This window comes from Coturnix japonica, chromosome 3 (assembly GCF_001577835.2).
Source record: "Coturnix japonica isolate 7356 chromosome 3, Coturnix japonica 2.1, whole genome shotgun sequence".
NCBI lineage: Eukaryota > Metazoa > Chordata > Aves > Galliformes > Phasianidae > Coturnix > Coturnix japonica.
The window spans coordinates 94,855,516-94,874,284 of NC_029518.1; the positions used below are offsets into that span (position 1 = coordinate 94,855,516).

General features: G+C 40.0%; 1 protein-coding gene across 5 annotated transcripts in view; it reads left to right on the top strand.

Annotated features, from left to right (window-relative positions):
- Positions 1–18,769, top strand: part of KLHL29 (kelch like family member 29) — a 389,364-nt gene that overhangs the window by 317,776 nt on the left and 52,819 nt on the right. For all 5 annotated transcript variants that reach the window (XM_015859531.2, XM_032443409.1, XM_032443407.1 and 2 more), the window contains 2 exons: positions 634–772; positions 16,279–16,478. In XM_015859531.2, the coding sequence (XP_015715017.1) occupies positions 634–772; positions 16,279–16,478 (339 nt within the window). The remainder of the gene's footprint in view (positions 1–633; positions 773–16,278; positions 16,479–18,769) is intronic.

The window sequence follows — 18,769 nt, forward strand, 5'->3', positions numbered from 1 at the left end:
ATGTATTATTTGTAAGTACTGTTTTACTCTGTTAACTGAGAGGCTTAACACAATTTTACTATGTTAAGGCAAAGTTATTTTTGCAGGTCTTGTGGTTTTATTATTTTGACCCATATCCAGTTCATACTGCATCATAATGCCATATTTTTACCGATATTATTCTAGTATGTTCAAAGCTCGTTTGCATTTGGATAGAAATTCATTAGCCCTTGATTTTTATTATAACAAATTATTTTAACTTTTCTGTGATATTGCATTCTCTGTGTTTCTGATTTGCTGATGCTTAAGTATTTTGTTTTCGTTTTAACCCTTCCAAAGTTAGGATTGTTTTTGCTTTTTTTTTTCTGTATATGTTTCCGTTGTTTAGACCTACTGGTTCCTGCTTTTTCTTTTTTCCTTTTTTTTTTTTTTGTTTATTTTTGTTTTTAAATGTTACGTTTGTAACATCTGACTGTCTGTGTTGAGCCGATCTTACCAACAAAAATATCAGTTATTTCCTGTTTCTCTACTTCTTTACAAAAAAAAGAAAAAAAAAAAAAGAAAAGAAAAAAAAAAGAAAATGAAAAGTAAAAAGTAAAAAATAAAAAACTCTTAATGGGAACCCTGGCACTGTCTGTCTTCTCTGTTCTGCAGAAATGTTGAAGGAGTTGAACCAGCAACGCAGAGCGAAAGAGTTTACAGACCTGAAAATTATTGTTGAAGGCAAAGAGTTTGAAGTCCACCAAAATGTTCTAGCTTCCTGCAGCTTGTATTTCAAGGACCTGATTAAAAGGTTTGCCTTCCTTCCAGCTGTGATCTGCTCTGTTCTTTTGTAGGGCGCATTTGTGTCGCTTTTTTTTCCTCCCCTCTCTTGCAGGTTTATGAAGATTGAATCTCCTGTCACAGAGCCAGTAGCCATTCTTTCCACTTCCTCTGAATGTATTTCCAAACTGAGACTCAGATCTATTTGTTACACATCTGACTCGTACAGTGTAATTATTTCTGATCAGTAGAGGCCTGTTTTGGCCGAAGAGTGTGTTCCACTACTAAGAGATCTAAGATTTAAACTGATCTGCTAATAGCGATTCAATAGCTGATCTACTGATAGGCTCCGACTAAACACTATCACTGTCCATGCTTTCAAGGGACTCCATCACATCTGACAAAAGTTTATCCTTCAAGCTACACTGAGCTGTCAGCATTCTGGGGAACGATGCTGAGACGTCGTGCTAATAAAGGATTTTGATGAGCTTGATCCCTTCACCCTGAAATCTTTGTTAACATGCTTTTGAGTGCCTTTTATGGGCAAAGGGATTGTTATTTTTATTACCCAGGGATTTTTTGAAAACATTAAAAACAACTGATAAATTTCTCTGTAAAAAAGATTGGAAATAAGTCTTTTTTTCCCTCTGGTCAAAATATAGCTCAGTCTGCATATTAGGTAAAGCATAGTTGTTTGCCACAAACACTTAGCTTAGGGTAGGTGCAATACCTACATTTTCTAAACATCAGGTCTCCGCCTTCACATTTTCCCCCCTCTATTTCTAGCTGATTGATTCTAAACAGTGCATGATAATCTTTTTTTTCCATTACATTGATTTTGCAATTTGTATGCTTCATATACTTGCATAGGAATAAATTGGTGCTCTCATATTATTAGTAAGTTAGAGTAGCAAGTAGGGAGAAAAAAAGAAAAAAGAAAAAAAAAACATGAGGATAACTTTCATTTTTCTCTCAATCATCAGCAAATTAATGCAGCTGCTGATTTTGCCTTGCAGTATTTTCCTGAGCAGACTGAGCCTGGACTGTGCTAAAAAATGGGATTAAAGAACATTTTGCTTGCTTCAAATCCTGTATTTAAATTTCGCCAACTAACACAATAGTGACTGTATTTTATTTCAGGATGGCATATTGGCTGGTATCTCCTTTCAGTGTATCATGTCCTTTTGCACAAAGCCGGTTTTATAATTATGGATATATATTACACTTCTATGATATAACTCTGCTGACTGCCTTATCAATTATTCATAAAAAATATGTTGGCCTAGGAAGCATGTCTTTTCCCCTCTGTAAATCTAATGATTGCTAGCTGTAGCTACGACAGATCTCTCCTGTCCTTTCTCTCTGTCTGCTCATTATCATTTAATAGTAAAGTCTGGAGAATTCGCTTTCAGGGTGACAAGGTGTAGAATCTGGAGGGAATGAAGATCTTCTTAGAATCAACTTAGAGAAATGTAAAAACTGACTGGCCAAAGACTGTCATCTGCATTTTGCTGCAAAGACATCTGCTCGTGTGCATAAGTCACCAGGCAGCATCTATTTTTAGAGTAACGTTGCTGCTGTATTATTTCCTTACCAAATGGAGATATACTTTACATTGAATGCTGTTTTGGTATGCACTCATTTAAAACAAGCAAACAAACAAACAAAAATTAATTAAATTCTCTGAAAAGAGACCATAAGAGCAAAATCCTAGATTTCAGCATTCCTGTTTGTCGTTTTTTTCACACAAAGCTCACACGTGATGCAGGAAAAAAATAGCGAGAGGTTTAGCCCATTTGCCAAGCTCGCCATTTTTTTGCTTTCTTTCACATCATCATCAGCAATAAGTGCTGCAGAGGTCGATTTGTGCCCACAGTCAGGTCTCTCCATCCCAATTACCTTCCATGTACATGTATAATCTCAGTTGTACACATGTAACCTTGATGAAGGCTAATGGAGTTGCACAGGTGTATCCAAGGCAAAAATACCCTTATTACTGATGATGATGCTTGAATAGGGAAAAATCCAGCTTGGTGTCTGGTTGAGTTTGCAAAAATGTCAGGTGAGAAAAATAAATATTCACCTGTAAATTGATCAAATGTGTCTTTGCAAGACAATAAACTTAGGAGTACAGAGGGGAATTTCTGAAGACTTGCTTTCTAGAGGATGTTTGCGGTGTACAGCTTAGTCCTCTTATAAACCCCATAAAGTCAATGAAAGTCCTTTATTGAAAGAGACGATCGGTACTTTTTAGGATCATGCCCTTAATAATCTAAAATCATTATAGTTCGCAGAGTCAGTATGTTTATAAATGCAGCATGCCTAGAATCCTCTCCTGATATTTATTAGTAGCTCCCTTGAGGTGGCACTTAAGGCTTAATGGGATTTATATTTCACTCTTTGTCTTATTATAGAAATCAAAACAAGAAATGGCATTTTTTCTTGAAGAATAAATGGGATATCTCTGTGTTAAATATAACATAAAAGCCATTTCAGTCAGTGTGTACGAGGGTTAACCTCTGAAGCCATTCCAACCAGTAGGTTAGCAGAAACTTCAGTGGGAAGATGATCTATTCATGAAGATGCTCTGTGCATCCACATAAAGATGCAGAAAAAAATATAAATTTTTTTGGAGTATTTACTTCAGCTGTTCTTTGCCGTGGGCTCGTTACTGTTAACCTCATGTTCTGCCATCGATTCCACTGTGTGTTGTACTTGGTATCTGACAGTAGAATAGCAATCAGTGTCTCAAAAGAATAAAAATGAAATGTTCAAAACCAAATAAGATCAATTATCCCCTCCTTAAAAAAAGCAAAACAAAACACAGACAAAAAGCAGAATAGGATGAGAGGTACACGCCCAACAGCAAGACTATTTGACAAGGATGTGTGGTGGTATTAGTAGGGAAAAATATATTTCTTCTAGTGTGCCCTTCAGGGAACTAGATTTGATTGACCAAAGCAACTCTAAAATTATTGAATACTTATGAAATACATTTGACAGTGCACTTCGATATCCTTTATTTTCACATATTCTGGTGTTAATCCAGAAAAGTTGTTTTCCCATGTGATTTATCTACAAACAGATAAGCATGGCCCTCATTTCTCAGTCTGAGCTCAGCACTGTGCCAAGCACCATAATGTCTGAAATGGGTTAACCAGTCCCCTTTAGGAGTTGCATGGCACTCAACCCTAAGCCAGGACCCAATGTTCTTCCTTCCTGCAGCAGCAGATCATATAAAACACTCCTAGTCTTTTTCAGTACAAAGTCATCTTACTAAAAATTAGGTATTAGGAACAGCAGGTGTGAAACGTTCCTGATGTCTGCTGTGCTTCACTGCAGGAAAAGAACAAAAGTGCAGAGGACAGGCAGAGGCACATGAAGATGGGCACTTGCTCAAGGCTGCTCCTACAGCAGGATGTATTGCAATAACTTCAAGTGTCAAGAACGGTTTTATACAGTTTGAGGAGTGTTAGTTCTCTTCATACAGTCATTTTTAAAGATTAATCTTTTTCTGAATATTTGTGAACATTTGTGCCTACATAATAATAGGTTTGAGGTTGAGTTCTTGTGGCCTTACTGCTTTCTCCTTCAGCCATAGAGCACAAAGAGAAGTTGATGTATTTCATCTGTGTGTAGCATTATCAGGTGGTTGATCAGCTTCTTCTGACTCTGACCTATACAAGATTACTGCAATATGGGACTTTAGGGGAAAGTGGATGATAAATAGCAGCTGGAATGGGGATCTAGGCTCTGAATACCATGCTATGTGTTTTGAGTGCACCACCAACCACAGTTGCTTCCAGACTGTCTGTTTGCGCTCTAATTAACAAACACCTGTGTTTTGGTTATTTAAGAACCCAGCCTTCCCAAAGAAAACAATGAAGAAAGGCACCCTGGAGGCTTTAGGAAGGAGCTTTATCTGATGGTTCAGGTACCCATATGCAGGCAGATAAGAGATCTGTCAGGAGTAGTTAGAGGTGGTTGTTTCGTGCTGTTAGTCCACCAATATTTAAGCCTGAAGTTGGCACCTAAGGTAGGTTTAGTCCATACTCACCATCTCACTTCTTGCTGTTGCCTTCAGAAAGGGAGACTGGACTTTCCAAGAGGCAAGTCAGCTTTCCGTAAAATAGGTATCTAAGATATAATATGAAGGAGGAGGCCATCCTTCATTACTGTTAATAAAGAAAGAGCTAAGGTAATTTAATTACATCACAAATTTATGGTGGGTGTTATGTTGCTTACATACAAGGGGTTCGGCTTGATCTGGTTGTCTGGCTTTCTTCTGCAGTTATGAGGGAAGACAGGAATTTCCAGAAGGCAGTTTATCCCATCTTATGATATAGCATAGTATAGGTAACCTTCTGGAAATGCTCATTTTTCGCTGCCCAGAGAGAAAGTCCAGTCAGCCAACTTTGATTAGACACCTAAATCATAGTTGACTAAAGCACATGAGCTGTCCCTTCCAGAAATAGTGTCTGTCTGGATGCCACATACATGTGCTTATATAGAAAGGAAAATCAGACAGTAAGAATCCGTATGCGTGCCCCTCTTTCAGATTTTCTTCTTTAGGCCAGTGCTGTAGCTACAGCTCCTTAGTTTGAGAGCTACAGAATAAATGGGTGGAAGATGCATGTATCCTGTGAGGAAGGAAGGAATGGAAAATCCTATGAGGAGGTGTTGTTTTTTCCATCTGTGTTTGGGATAGACAAGTACAGCTGCTGGATAAATGGAATGTCTGATATTTCTGTAACAAAGAGAGCTAGAGCGGAACATTTCAATTTGCTGTTTTCTTCCCCTTAATCCAAGCCAAAATGCTGGAACCTTTACCAAATACAACATTAATAATAGGAAGTACTCAACATGAAAGCCTTTTCTTGGCCAAGAGGATGGCTTTTATAAGCAGACTTCAGTTTTATTTCTCTGTGGTCAGTTACTAAAGACACGCAGCTCCTGCGTCATAAGCTTTATCTTTTCAAGATATCCTTTTAACGATGCTTTCTAATCTCGCAGTCATACCGGCTGCCTAATTCCAGTAGCACAGAGCAGTAAGTCACATACACAAAGAGCTTCAGTCACAAAGCAAACATTTTTGATGCAGTGTGATCTGGCAAAGCCATGTTCATCCTTCTTTTCCTAAGGAGCAGAGCCAGTGAGTTCGTGGCCAAATTGCTTTTCCACAATACCTTGCTTCTTTTTGCAAGTATTTTTTTTTTTTCTAAAACAGGGCTGTATGTACTCTTAGGGCTTGGAGGCAGAACAGGAAGGCGGGAGGCATAAAGCATTTAAGGTGAAAGGACCAAATTCCTTTTACTTCACACCTACACTGAAGACAGAGATGTCATTCTGCATTTTACACCATTGTGAGGAAAGGCAGCATTTGGATGCAAGACAGAGAAACCTGCCGCTATCCATCTGAAACAGTCTGACAAAACTGCAAAGCATTTAGGTGTCTGGAAAACAGACTGTCTGGTTTGTGTTTACGTTGTAAAAAGCCCAAAATGAGAAATAGCAGATGAAAGAAAAATCTACTCTTGGTGACCCCTTCATGTTTTCCTGCTTATTAAGAACCCTGCTTTTAGCTCCAGGAGAGGAGAAGGCAGCATTTCTACATCTGCACGCTTCAGCTCCACCGTAGAGCAGAATGAATGTGGAAACAAATTATAACATTTCTTTGGAAATGGAGAAATAGGGAGTTAAAAATATGATGCTTATGTCAGATGCCAGGAGAGGTATAGCGTACGTAGACAGAGCGCCAGTGGTTTCTGTTAAATCATTTAAAGGAGTCTGTGGGAATGGGAGGTTGCATGGGAATATAAAATATTCTTCATCCTTTTACTGCCTGGGTGCTGGCTTGAATTATGCTATGGACGACATTTCCTCTTAAACAAGGAACTGATAATTACTGTGCAATCCTGGCAGGGGAAAGAGCCTTCTGCTTTCCGTGCCTCCCTTTCCATGAGCCACACTCACACCCGCGTGTCACAGCTGCCTGCTGGGTTTCAAATGTTGCAGCTGTCGGGCCTTGGAAAACATGTTTTCATCAAGCAAAAATGTATGGGCTTCTCTGTAAATGAACTGTAGCTTACAGATATTCAGCAGTGCTAAGGAATTGCAGCTCAATTGTTTCCAGCCCTGGGCGTGGAGGGTGAGTGGTTTGGGCTGGATGCTGGCTCTGGCAGGTGGGACAGGTCCACGCACCCTGCTCAGAAGAGACTCCCAAGTGAGGAGGGGAGGGCTCCTTTTCAAGCCTGGAAGTACCATACAGAAATGAAGCTTCTGCCTCATAATGGCTGCAGCTCACCAAGACACCGTGCAGAATCACTTAACCTCTCGCTCCTCTCCCACACTGACAGCATCTCTATTTACTGTAGTGTGGGCTCCTCACTCACATAATTTCCAGACACAACTACAAATCCTGTGAACGTTCTCCAAGGAATGACAGACTAATCACCTCTCTTGCTTGGGTTAGACCCATCTGCAGCCATGCAGCTGTCATGCAACCGCTTGTAAGATGCTGGTGCGTGCGACCCACCTGTATTTACTTCCATCTCGCAGCTCTGTTAGGCTTGACTGTGCTGAAATTTAGAGGTGAAAGGGAACAGTTATCTAACAAGGTCCAGTTTAAGCTAAATAGATCAAAGACAAGGAGAAAAACTTCCATAGCGTAGGAAGTAGGGCTGTGTTCCTGAAAGCTGTCATTTTGGGTAGTTTCCAAAATGCCTGAAAATAGGAGTAACCAAATGTCTGACTCCAGCATGCTATCAGGTTGCAACAGTTCATTTCCTTTATTTAAATCATAAAGGATTAGCTACTGCTGGATTAGGGTAATGAATTTGAATCAGTATGACCAGGTTATGAGCATATCAGATTACGATCCTGTCTTTTAGCTTGTGCAGCACTGGGCTTTGATGCGCTGAGAGTTCAGCAGGGGCATGGGCAGGGTCTGAATCATAGAATCATTAAGGTTGGGAAAGACCTCTAAACTCACTGAGTCCAACTGTCAACCCATGCCCACATCCTTCATTGCCACATCTCCATGTTGAACACCTCCGGGGACGGTGATTCCACCACCTCCCTGAGCATCTGTGCCACTGCATCACCGCTCATTTCAAGCAGAAATGTTTCCAAATATCCAATTTGAACCTCCCCCGGTGCAACTTAAAGCCATTACCTCTCATCCTATCTCTGATTACCCAGGTAAAGAGTACAGTCCCCATCTCTTCAGCCAGCACTGTTAGTGGAAGAGCAACATTCCCTCTACAGATATCTCGTGGCTGTAGATGTTATGATGTGATGCAATTACCTTTTATTGATGTCCAAAGCACAGGCTGCTTCTACATGTACACCATAGAAACAGCCTGTAGCTGAGTGGCAAAGAACCGGTGCGTGACAAAATGAGTTCTAATTACTGAAAATGGTGATTGGGATCTTTGGGCGCTACCATGATCGTTGTAGTAGTAATAAATAATAATTGTGGTTATCATTATTTTATTATTGTTTTCCCTCTAGACGTTGCAATGATGAGAAAGCCTTGGATAGACTTACCTAGATAATTACTTGTATAAATTTCACCGCATTCCTAAGAAACAGATTTATTAGCTGCATAATGCCAGCTCTCTGCTAAGCTGTTTCTCAATGATGTAATAAATATCATTAAAACAAATCAGATTTGGGTTGGTTAAGGGGGTGAGCTTTAAGCTAGATGAGAATAAATTTTCATTCTGTCATTTTGTTTTAAATCTTCCCATGTAAGCTACAAAAACCTGTTTGCATCTTTTATTTACCATTCAGAAACAGAAGCTCGGGCCATTTTGCCACGTGTTTGCTGAGTTAAGCAGCCAAAAGTACTTACAAGCAGGTTAGGGCCCACGCTGGTGATGAATTGGCCTGGCTTTTCCCTTCTTCATCTTACGAGAGCCGGTGCATTCTCAGTCCCTAGCAGAAGTCTAGGTCATGGAATGCTGTTCTTCCAAGGGCACTTGCTGCTCGCTTGTTCATTCACTTGCTTAAGCCAGCATCTTGAAACTTGTCATCTTCTTTCTTAAATCTCAGCAGGGAGGCAGATTTCAGCCTCAGACTGTGATCCCGATGCCACTGATCCCGCTACTTTAGAATCAGGCTTTACCCGGCAATTAGACTGCATTCCCTCTTTGAATAGCATTAAGGGTATAGATGAGACGTGGCTCTTTTGTTAGTTTTGTTTTATTCTGGCCGTGTTGTTTGTGAACAAAAGCGTTTGCTGATAATCCCGTTGCTCGACTTGGTTTGTAATGATCACTTGTGGGATGGTGAATTAGCGGAAGGCTGCTGCATGCCCCAGCTCGCAGCCATTCATTTTCCTCATTTCCCTCCGATAGAGCAGGTGCAAGCAGACAGCATTTGACCCTAATAAGTTAAACCGGTCTTGCCAAATTTTGTTTGCCTGGAACGAGGAGCATTATTTGTATCAACGTCGCGGTAAGAAAGTGAGCAAATTGATTTGTCGGTCAGGTAAATTTTCGTGACAAATTGGCAAGCCTGTGTTTAAACAGTGTAATTTATTTAATCTTGTGATTTTACGAGTTCTTTATCATAATCGTACAATAGCGCCATTACAGTATATGTTTTCTTCTCTCATGAGACAGATGGGTAGAGGCTGAGGCTCAAAGATAGTATTTCTCTACAAGGTAGCATAACAGAGGCAGAGATTTGCAAGTTAATACATTCTGAGCTGATAAAATAATTCCAAAGGAGAAGCAATGCTGGGGCGTAATTTATTTTTTAAAAAATCCTGTTTAATAGAACATTCAGTGCCTTATGACATACATATTGCAATGATGTTGCTCTATAAATGTCCCTTCCTGTCATCATTTACATGATGGATTACCTTGCAGCTGCATAAACTTGAACAACTCAGTAAATAACCTCTGTGCGCCGTGTGCACATGCATCTTGGGGTGTGTGTTGTGGAAATGCATGGGGGTCTGTTTGTGCAACGCTGCTTTTATATTTCATCAGCCTGTAATTGGGATAAATCAAGCTCCTCAGTATGAAATACTGTTTTCCATGTAGAGTGGCTTGTCTGTTCTGTCCGTAGCTGAAGGTTGGGTAGAATATAACTAAATTTCTTGTTTTATCTCCCAGGATAAATAGACATGCGGGTTTTGAACCATTTAATAACTCTGACGATGAAAAGTCAAGTAGTGGACAGTTAAGATGCAACAACACAGCGCTCTCTTTGCCTGGAATTTCAATGCTTTAAGGGTTGTGTTCCACAGTAAACAAGATACTCAGTCTAAATTGTATAGACTTGAACAGGAGTTTTTAATGAGCACATAGCTAACAGACTCTTAAGCCTCAGGAGAAGCTGCCTGTCCCAGTCTGGAGTCCTTTTTCAGTAATCAGAATAATTTGACCGAGATAAAAAGAAGCAGCTTCCCTTCATTTAAGTGTTTCATCTTACATAAAAATCTTGGATTTCCTGTTTTCTATAGACCAAAACACCAGAGAGGGAACAAAACAATTTAATTTTATTTTTTCCCCCCTATCTCAGTAGCAAATATTTTGCTCCAGTGGAATGGAGACAAAATTAATGTAGGGTAAACGCTGATGCTTCCAGTTATGAAAGGAAACCAACAAGATCAGGGTGTCAGGATAATGGGGCAGATTCTGGGAGCACAAAAGGTAGTGCCTAAAGGCAGATGCCAGGCCAGGATGCTGCTTTGCTCCATGCAGGGAGAGACCAACCCCAAAGTATGTGCCTCAGAAGCACATACTGGAATGGAGCTGGAGCTCCTGCCTGTGTGCTGGCAGTCCTGTAGAGTGCTATTGACTAAGCCTTGTGGTTTTTGTGGAGGTAATTGTGATTCCTGGGCTGTATGAGATCCTAAGATATAAAACTGGGGATTGGAACTTGATGATCTTTAAGGTCCCTTCCAACCTAAGCCATTCTGTGATGATGATTATAGTCAGAAATATCACTGTTTCTTAATTGGAATTCCAGAACTAGTCTGATTTGGGATCAGGTTGCCCAGGGAGGCTGTGGGTGCCCTCTCCATGGAAGCACTCAAGGCCAGGCTGGATGGGGCTGTGAGCAACCTGGGCTAGAGAGAAGTGTCCCTGCTTACAGCAGGGGGTTGAAACTACATGGGCTTAAAAGTCCCTTCCAACCCAAACCATTCTGTGATTCTATGATTTCCTGCAGTAAGCAGCAGGTAATGGTGGCAGGCTCCCTGCAAGCTGATGGGCTGTGGGTAGGGAGAAAACAAAAGGCACTCACCAAGTCCCATGTACCACCTGCTCTTAGCTTCAGCAGTGGTAATTCTGAGTGCCTTTATTTTACAAGATAATTGTTTATGTCAGTACCATCCACATCATACCTTTGAGCCCACAGCACAGTGAGTCATATGGCTTCTGATGTAAATAGGTGTCACAAACTGTGTCAGGCCTCCTGTTCCCAGCGAGGCAGTCTGGGAGGAAGTTGAACCAACTGTTCCTAGTCAGGAATGTACATTTACATAAAACGTTTCACATTTTTCATGTTTATCCTGTGCAGATGGCTCCATTTTGAACATCCAGAATTTGTTTTGACGTTATGACTGTAGCTTGTAAACAGAGAGTTGGCTGGCATCTGCACCGGGGAAAGGTAGCTCTTTGCTTTTCATCTAAAATGGAGCGAGGCTGTAGCCAAACAGTCAGTCATGTTGGGATCTGGCTGAAGGCAGCATGTCCAACCCGTGAGGGAAGCCCGAATCAGGGGTGATAGCGTTGACCGTAAGTTGATAAATGGATGCACTCGCAGTGTTTCACTTACACGGCTGCTTTAGGCAGGCTCTAAATTCAGCTTTGCAACTCAAACCATCTCACTATTAAATGTTTTGAACCAAATCACACAGAAGCTCTGCGAAGTGAATGTGTTGATACAAATAATGCAGTGAGAAGGCATACATACACATATATTTATAACTCAAGGTGCAGAAAACTCACTTGAATCCCTATTTAGCTTGAGAACACCAGCACTGATTCTTGTCTTTCTGTATTACTTGTATAAAAATGATTTTGAAGGACAAACAAATACCAAAAATGCAAAGTTCTCTGCTCGTACTTGTGGTCAGATACACTCCAATCTTGAAGGTGAGATTTTAAGGTTCTTTTTGTTGCCGTTGCTATCCATATTTAGACACTATAGCTCTTCTGTATATATTAGTTAATGGAAAGGGACGCCACTTTTATTCTGTTATTTGAAAGAATTTGAGCCACCTTCTGCTTTAAAGGGCACCCTGTGTCTCTTTCATCTTTATTTTAAGTAATTAAATTGAAGGATAGATAGCCAGAGCATGCTGAAAGCCTCAGCTTTATTTTGTCAGACCTAATTATTCCAGACATTACAAAATATTTTCCTGTTACCCCCCTCTTATCCACTGAGAGTATATATGTGCTTCCTGCTTATCTGTTGGTTCAGTTCTGCTTGCACATTGCTCAGGTCTGTCACCTTGCTGGAGAAATACATGATTTGTAAATCTGAAAGAATTCCCCAACAGCTACCATAAAATTAAGCTGTTAAGGAGCTCTTGTGGCTTGTTTAAATGTAGACCTAAACAAACCTCTTTGCTGTTTAGCCCAAGATTAATCTTTTAAAAGTCCTGTTCTAAATCACTTCCTAATTTTAATGAGTTTATATATCAGCCTTTGCCAGATTTTTACTGTCGCCGTTCTCAAAGATTACAGCAGTGATAAAGATAGGACTAAAATTGTTTATTATATATTATTCTTCAGAAGCACAACTTTTTCCCCCAGAGGCTGTTGGGAGAGTTATTGATTTTCTGCCACAGCATGAAATGTGTGACCTTTATAATATGAGCAATGATTACAAGGCCAATAAAATGACATCATTCTATTTAAACTTCAGAGTTCACAGGGCAAATAGCAGCTTGTGCCACATTTGGTGATGTCCATAGACGATCAGTGTACATTACCTGACTTCAGGCAAGATGGAAGCACTGAGCAGATGGGCCATCCACCCCCAAAATGCCCACTGTTTTTGCCTGGGGGGCAGGAACAGCAATATAGCTCTACCAAGTAGAGCTATAGCTTTTCACAACTCTTAAGGCAGGAAGTCAGTGATGTTCTTAGGGCTGGTATTTCTAAGAGGGACTTCTCTAATCATTTGCTGCTACTGATGCTACTGACAAGATCAGATATTTGGAGCACTGCGTTCATACATATCTTCCCCAGTCAACTGTGTTTGGTATTACAAGGCTAAATTCTGTTCTTGCAATGCAGCTTTAGTCATTCATAGTGTTTTCTCCAAAGTAACTAAGGATACATCTCAGATATATAAAATTTAACTGTTGAAAGCATGTTGATATGGATGGGTTGATGGTTAGACTAGATGATCTTAGTGGTCTTTCCAAACCTTAATGATTCTATGATATTCTAATACAAATGAAAACCAGGAATACAGAAATCTTCACAAGCTCTAGGCAGGCTTGGAAGGGGATTCCACAACCTGCTTCACTGAAATTGATGAAGAAGATAAATTTCTGGAATCTATTTCCCACGTCAGTCACATCAGCCTGTTGCCACACACTATTTTCTTCTCTTCCTTCAAAAATTCATTTTGGATCCATCAAAACTTGCTTTGACCCACTCCCACCCCATTCTCCATCCTGTGCTGCTGCACCCAACCAGCTTCCAAAGGATTCCCATTTGGTCCAGCCCACTGGTGTGCTTGCTGCTTGGACAGTACATGCCAGCCATCAACAAGGAAGGAATAGGGATAATTTTCTTTCCCATTTCTGGCTCATTGTGTAATATCAATAATCTCTGTAGCTTTGTATTATATTTGCCGTAAGTGGCTCTAGTGATTGATTAAACACCTTAGCTTTTCTTTGGCATTTAATCAATTGCAGCAGCAGCAGTTTATTGCTTGGTATATTACAAAGTAAAAGAGATTATTACTTAATTATTCTGAAAAATAGCAGCTTGCAGTTGTTGCTCGCGTCGGTACGTGTCTATGCTAGCACGGGTGTCACATCATCTTTTCCTTTGTGCCTCCTCAACTCTGCGCTGGGAGAGAGCTCACAGCTCCCTGGGCAGCTGTCACAGGGTCACACACAGTCCTTCACACAGCCATCGCCAGCACGGTGCAATTAGTGGCATTAAATAAATAATTGCTTAAGGAGGGGCTTCCCACAGTGCCAAGAGCCCAATTCTGTCACTTGCTGGATCTCTCCAAGTCTCACTTAAATTTTAAGCAATGTCCTTATTAACGAGCCCACCTGAATGTGAACTCACTGTCAGGTACTAAGCACTTCTGGAAGCAATTCAGCAAGAATTACATTGGTACCAGGAGGCATCTTGATAGCCCAGGGTGCAGCAGAGGATGTGTGCACAACTGGAGATAAATCAGATACAGCGAATGTTATTGCTGTCTGAGCGTGCGAAGGAAGAAATAATATTTTGTGACATCCTCTTGAGGATCGAGGAAACGGTGACTCTTCTGTTTTCACACCTGAGGTTTTCTGCCTTGAGTGCAAAATTGAATTCATATGCAACAGTTCAGAAAGAATACTGTGGTGTGATAAAGCATAAGGACTCAGGGTAGCACTCACATCTCTGCCTGTAGGGATGCCATGGGTAACACGGTCAGTTCTTACAGCATTCTTAACCATCTGCATGTGGAGTAGGATCCAACCAGCCCATGTTTTAGAATAAAAGGACAGCATTTACTTTTTTGCTTTACCCCTAACTTTCTCTGCGATCACAGGCAAGTAATTTTCTTTTTTCTGCCTCAGTTTTCTTTACTGAACGGGATTAGCCATTAACCTTAGAGAAGCATACAGAATTAAGTACTTCTTGCTGCTGTCCCATTGTGATAATGGGCACCATATAGGTTCTGTCAGTAGAAAAAAAAAAAAAAATCTTTAAAGCTCTGATCCTGTAAAGAATCACATGAACCACAGCAGTGTGCTTGACTGGAACAGTGCTAGTCAATGGAAGATCAGTCACAATGCATCCACAGAATGTTTTAAGCATTTCCCACAATTATATATTGGATGGAGTGGGGTGATGGGGGTGGCAAATTCATAATTTTTGTGTGAGGGAATAAAACTGAAGCTGGTATGCTATCTATTTTTGGTCTGTATAGTAGTTGAGGTCTGACCATCACCTTTTTAGGCAGCTTTGTGAACCCAGGAGGTTGGTAGTGCATTTGCTCATGCTTCAAGCTGGCGTTGCCTGTGAATAGTGATGCTTTGGCCAGTCCGTGTAAGTCGTGCAGAATCGTATGCTGGTTTTGTGTTGTTCGTGCAATGGCTTTTGCAAGTACTCTAGCAGAATTGGAACGAGCAGACGTTGACTGTCCAGTGACTAGGAGAAGTTCTTGTTTCTTTGAGAAGGTGCTGGATGGTCCTAACCATTAAAAGAATTTATTTTCTTACTCCAACAGATTTCCCCTCCCCTCCTTGATGTGACAAAATTTATTATCACTTTTGTCTTTCAGGTGTAACCTGTCTTTAGTGTTGCAGACACATCAGCCAACCATGCATTAAGAACTGGGCCCTTACTTTAATTCAGTATAATTTTCTTTTTGTCCAATAATTTCACAAGCACTAATCCACACTTCAAATGCAGGAGATACTTTGATTTCCCAAATTGTTCAGCACTTCATGCAGGAAAAACCGTAGGCCACAGTCATGAAACTCCTAGAGGATGGCTGCTGGCTTCCTGTGGCAGAGCTGGTTGTTGTTTTCCCCCCTCTCCCTACTTCGCTCTAACCATTTTGTCTGTCTATCTTGTCTTGTATTCAGTTTTCAAAGCAATTGCCATGAAGGGCTTCCTTTTTTTTAGTGCCTAAAGGGAACAATAGATTTTTAGAATAAGCATTTAGATTTATATGACTATCTGTTAATGCGTATCCTATCTATCATATATACACTTCAATATAACATACGGAGAAGTTCAAGCTAAGTAGAAATTAATATTTATTATTGTTATTTCTGATGAAAAGGTCCTTAAATGTATCTTTAAATGGACATGACATTTAAAATTATTTCAGTACTGGATTCCTGAAAAACTAGATGACCTTTTCTCTTGAAATTGGAGAGGCTTTTTTCCTTAACAGTTATATTATGCACAGAAGATGAGATGTTAACCGAGATGTTAAAATGTATTGTTTCCCTTTGAAAGCTAATCCTGTTCCTCATTTTCATTAATGTTGGCTCATTCGTTTTTCTTTCTTTCCTTTCCTTTCCTTTTCTTTTGCAACTGTTTTTGCATGAAAATGCAGAGTAGCAATAAACAGATTTTTTTGTGAGACTTGCTTTAAGACTCTTCTCTTTCAGATCCAGTTAAAGTTTTAAGTTCAGTTATTTTAAAATTCATATTCCTCGGTTCCGTAAACAACAAATATATATATATACATATATATATATATATTATATATATATATACATATATAATGAGGTGCAAAGCAATTTTCTAGCCCTCGCTAATCTAAATGCCAACAAAATGGGGATGGTGTAATGTTCGTAATTTCATTGTCTGCTGTTACCAGGTCACCAAGAGACAGTAGCAGAAGCGGAGAGAAGCTGGAATTGGCCATGTCCAACCTCACTGCGGATGTCCTGGAATTACTCCTGGAGTTTGTTTATACAGGTTCTTTGATCATAGATTCAGCCAATGCTAAAACTCTCCTGGAAGCTGCCAGCAAGTTCCAGTTTCACACTTTCTGTAAAGTCTGCGTTTCGTTTCTAGGTAAGAATCATTTCATATAGTGAAGTTTTAAGGTTTACTTTGCTTAAAGGTTTGTAAGACTTCCTATTGACACTTAAAAGATAACAATTTGGAGAGAGTTAAATGTAATTAAAAACAACCACAACCACTATGATTTATTTGGGCTGAGGATTGAATGCCAATGAAGTGGCTTATGGAAGATAATCCAGAGAAGTATAGTCTGTTGTATGAGTGACAACAGATTTCACATCTTGGATAGAGTCTTCTGTTGAATCTCATTTTATGATTGGTACCACAGTGACATCTGGTTTCATAGACATTGATCTCTGCATGGATACCTGACTATAATACACAAGTTGTTTATAACTATGACAGCAAACCTTGGATGCTGCACCTGTCAAACAATCTTGAATTTGGAAGGAGACTCCCAGAGAGGTGTCAGGATCTGTAATTTTCTTGCATCCATGAGAAAATCCTTCCAGTGTTCTTGTAAACAAGGTCTGATTGAACTACTGCAGGCTGAATGTTTGCTGTATATGCTCTTACATATAGAGAGAAGGTCTGATGCATGCATATCCTTACAAATAGTGGATAGGAATGAATGATTCCCCTGCCCTCCTCTGGTTGCTGGTGTGCCCTATGTGCATGGGGAGTGTTTGTCCCAGTGAGAGTGTACAGAGTAACCTCATGCCAGTCCCTCTGTCCATTTCCAATGATCCCCTGTGAAGCCTATTCATCTAAACCACAGTACCAAGTCAACCTGCTCTTGCATTTCCACGTATCTTCCAGCACAGACCATTTCAAAACCATCCAGTGTTACCAGATCAGTTTAGTAAGCTTTACTGGTCCATAATGGAACCAGCCAGCTCCATTTCTGCCATGGCAGAACAGGAACCAGAGGTGGAACTCAACTTAAAATCACGCTGGTCCAAATTCCTGTATCACACACCACTCCCTTAATAACATGGCTATAGTTTCACTTAACTAGACAGTAATCATTTAAAAATTACTGATTAACACAAACTTATTAACACAAACAAATGTGAGCTTGATCTTATATGACTTATTTCCCATGTCCATGTTCCAATATCTGTGTTTTTTGATATCAGATTTCTACACTCCCTCAACCCCTGGCTTGGTATGGGAGATGTCATTCTATTTGAACTCCAAATTTATCTTCAACCCACGTGACCTACATGTTCTTCCTAGTCAATTTTTGCTAAAAATAAACACTTCAAATTGCACCATGTGAAAGATGAAGCTTAAGAAAATGTCACTCATTTTAAAAAAAAGAAATCCTCAAACAAAACCTGTTGTCTATGGTGTTAATTCTCACTGCTAATCTGGCCTGCTGGCAAGATTAGTGATGTGACCAGGCTGGTACCACTGCAGGCATTCAGTAAAGTATCTGTACCATTGTATTCCCTTCTTCTTTCCATTTTTTTAATGTCACATTTATATGTCTGTTCTCAAATGTGTGGATAATGACAAAATGAAAACTATACTTTGCAGTTCTGCTGTGTTGGTTGTGCAGTTTGAGTGAGGGCTCTGCCTGTAGCATTGCGTTCCCTCAGCTTCTCTTCACCACTTGTCATTATTAGATCTTACGGCCTTTCTAGGAAGAAGAGATGCATTTCAGTTGCACTGTCTCTAAAGCTTCAACCACAAAAACAAAATAAATTTATTTCACTAAATCAATGTGAGATTTCTCCTTTCCGATATTTAATCTTTGAATTCAGCGAACCATGTTATGGTGTGAAATAGTGGAGTTGGTTGTAAGTTCAGTGATATATGGGGAGTTGCTGGAATTTTGTATTCTCATTTGGAGAATTCATGGAGTGTAATTGCTTATTTTTATTTATAGCTGTGACTGAATTGCTCCGCAGAGATAGTATAGCGCTTGCCATGTTAAATAAAAAAATAAATAAATAAGGAAAAGCATTTTGCTTTCTCTATGGCTCTTCATCCCAGCCACTTCTACTACCTCCCAGCAAAGCAGAAAGAAATATTGTAAAAATAGAGTTGCTTTTTTCCAGGGTTTCTGGCAGATTCAATATTATAAAGTGATCCTCTCCCATCCATATATAGCCATGTCTAAACTGCGAGGGAAGTGGAAGAGTAAGTGAAATTAAAGAAAAAATTAATCAGCCTGTTGTGCACAGCATAACAGCCCAGGTGAAATCTGAATCATCCTTTTTAAACGGTGAGGCTCCATGAGAATCTTCCTTGACTGATGTCCAGGCAGCTCGAGCATCTCCAGCAGTGTTGCTCTGTGCAGAGGCACCTCGAATCTATTCACACTTTCTGGTTGA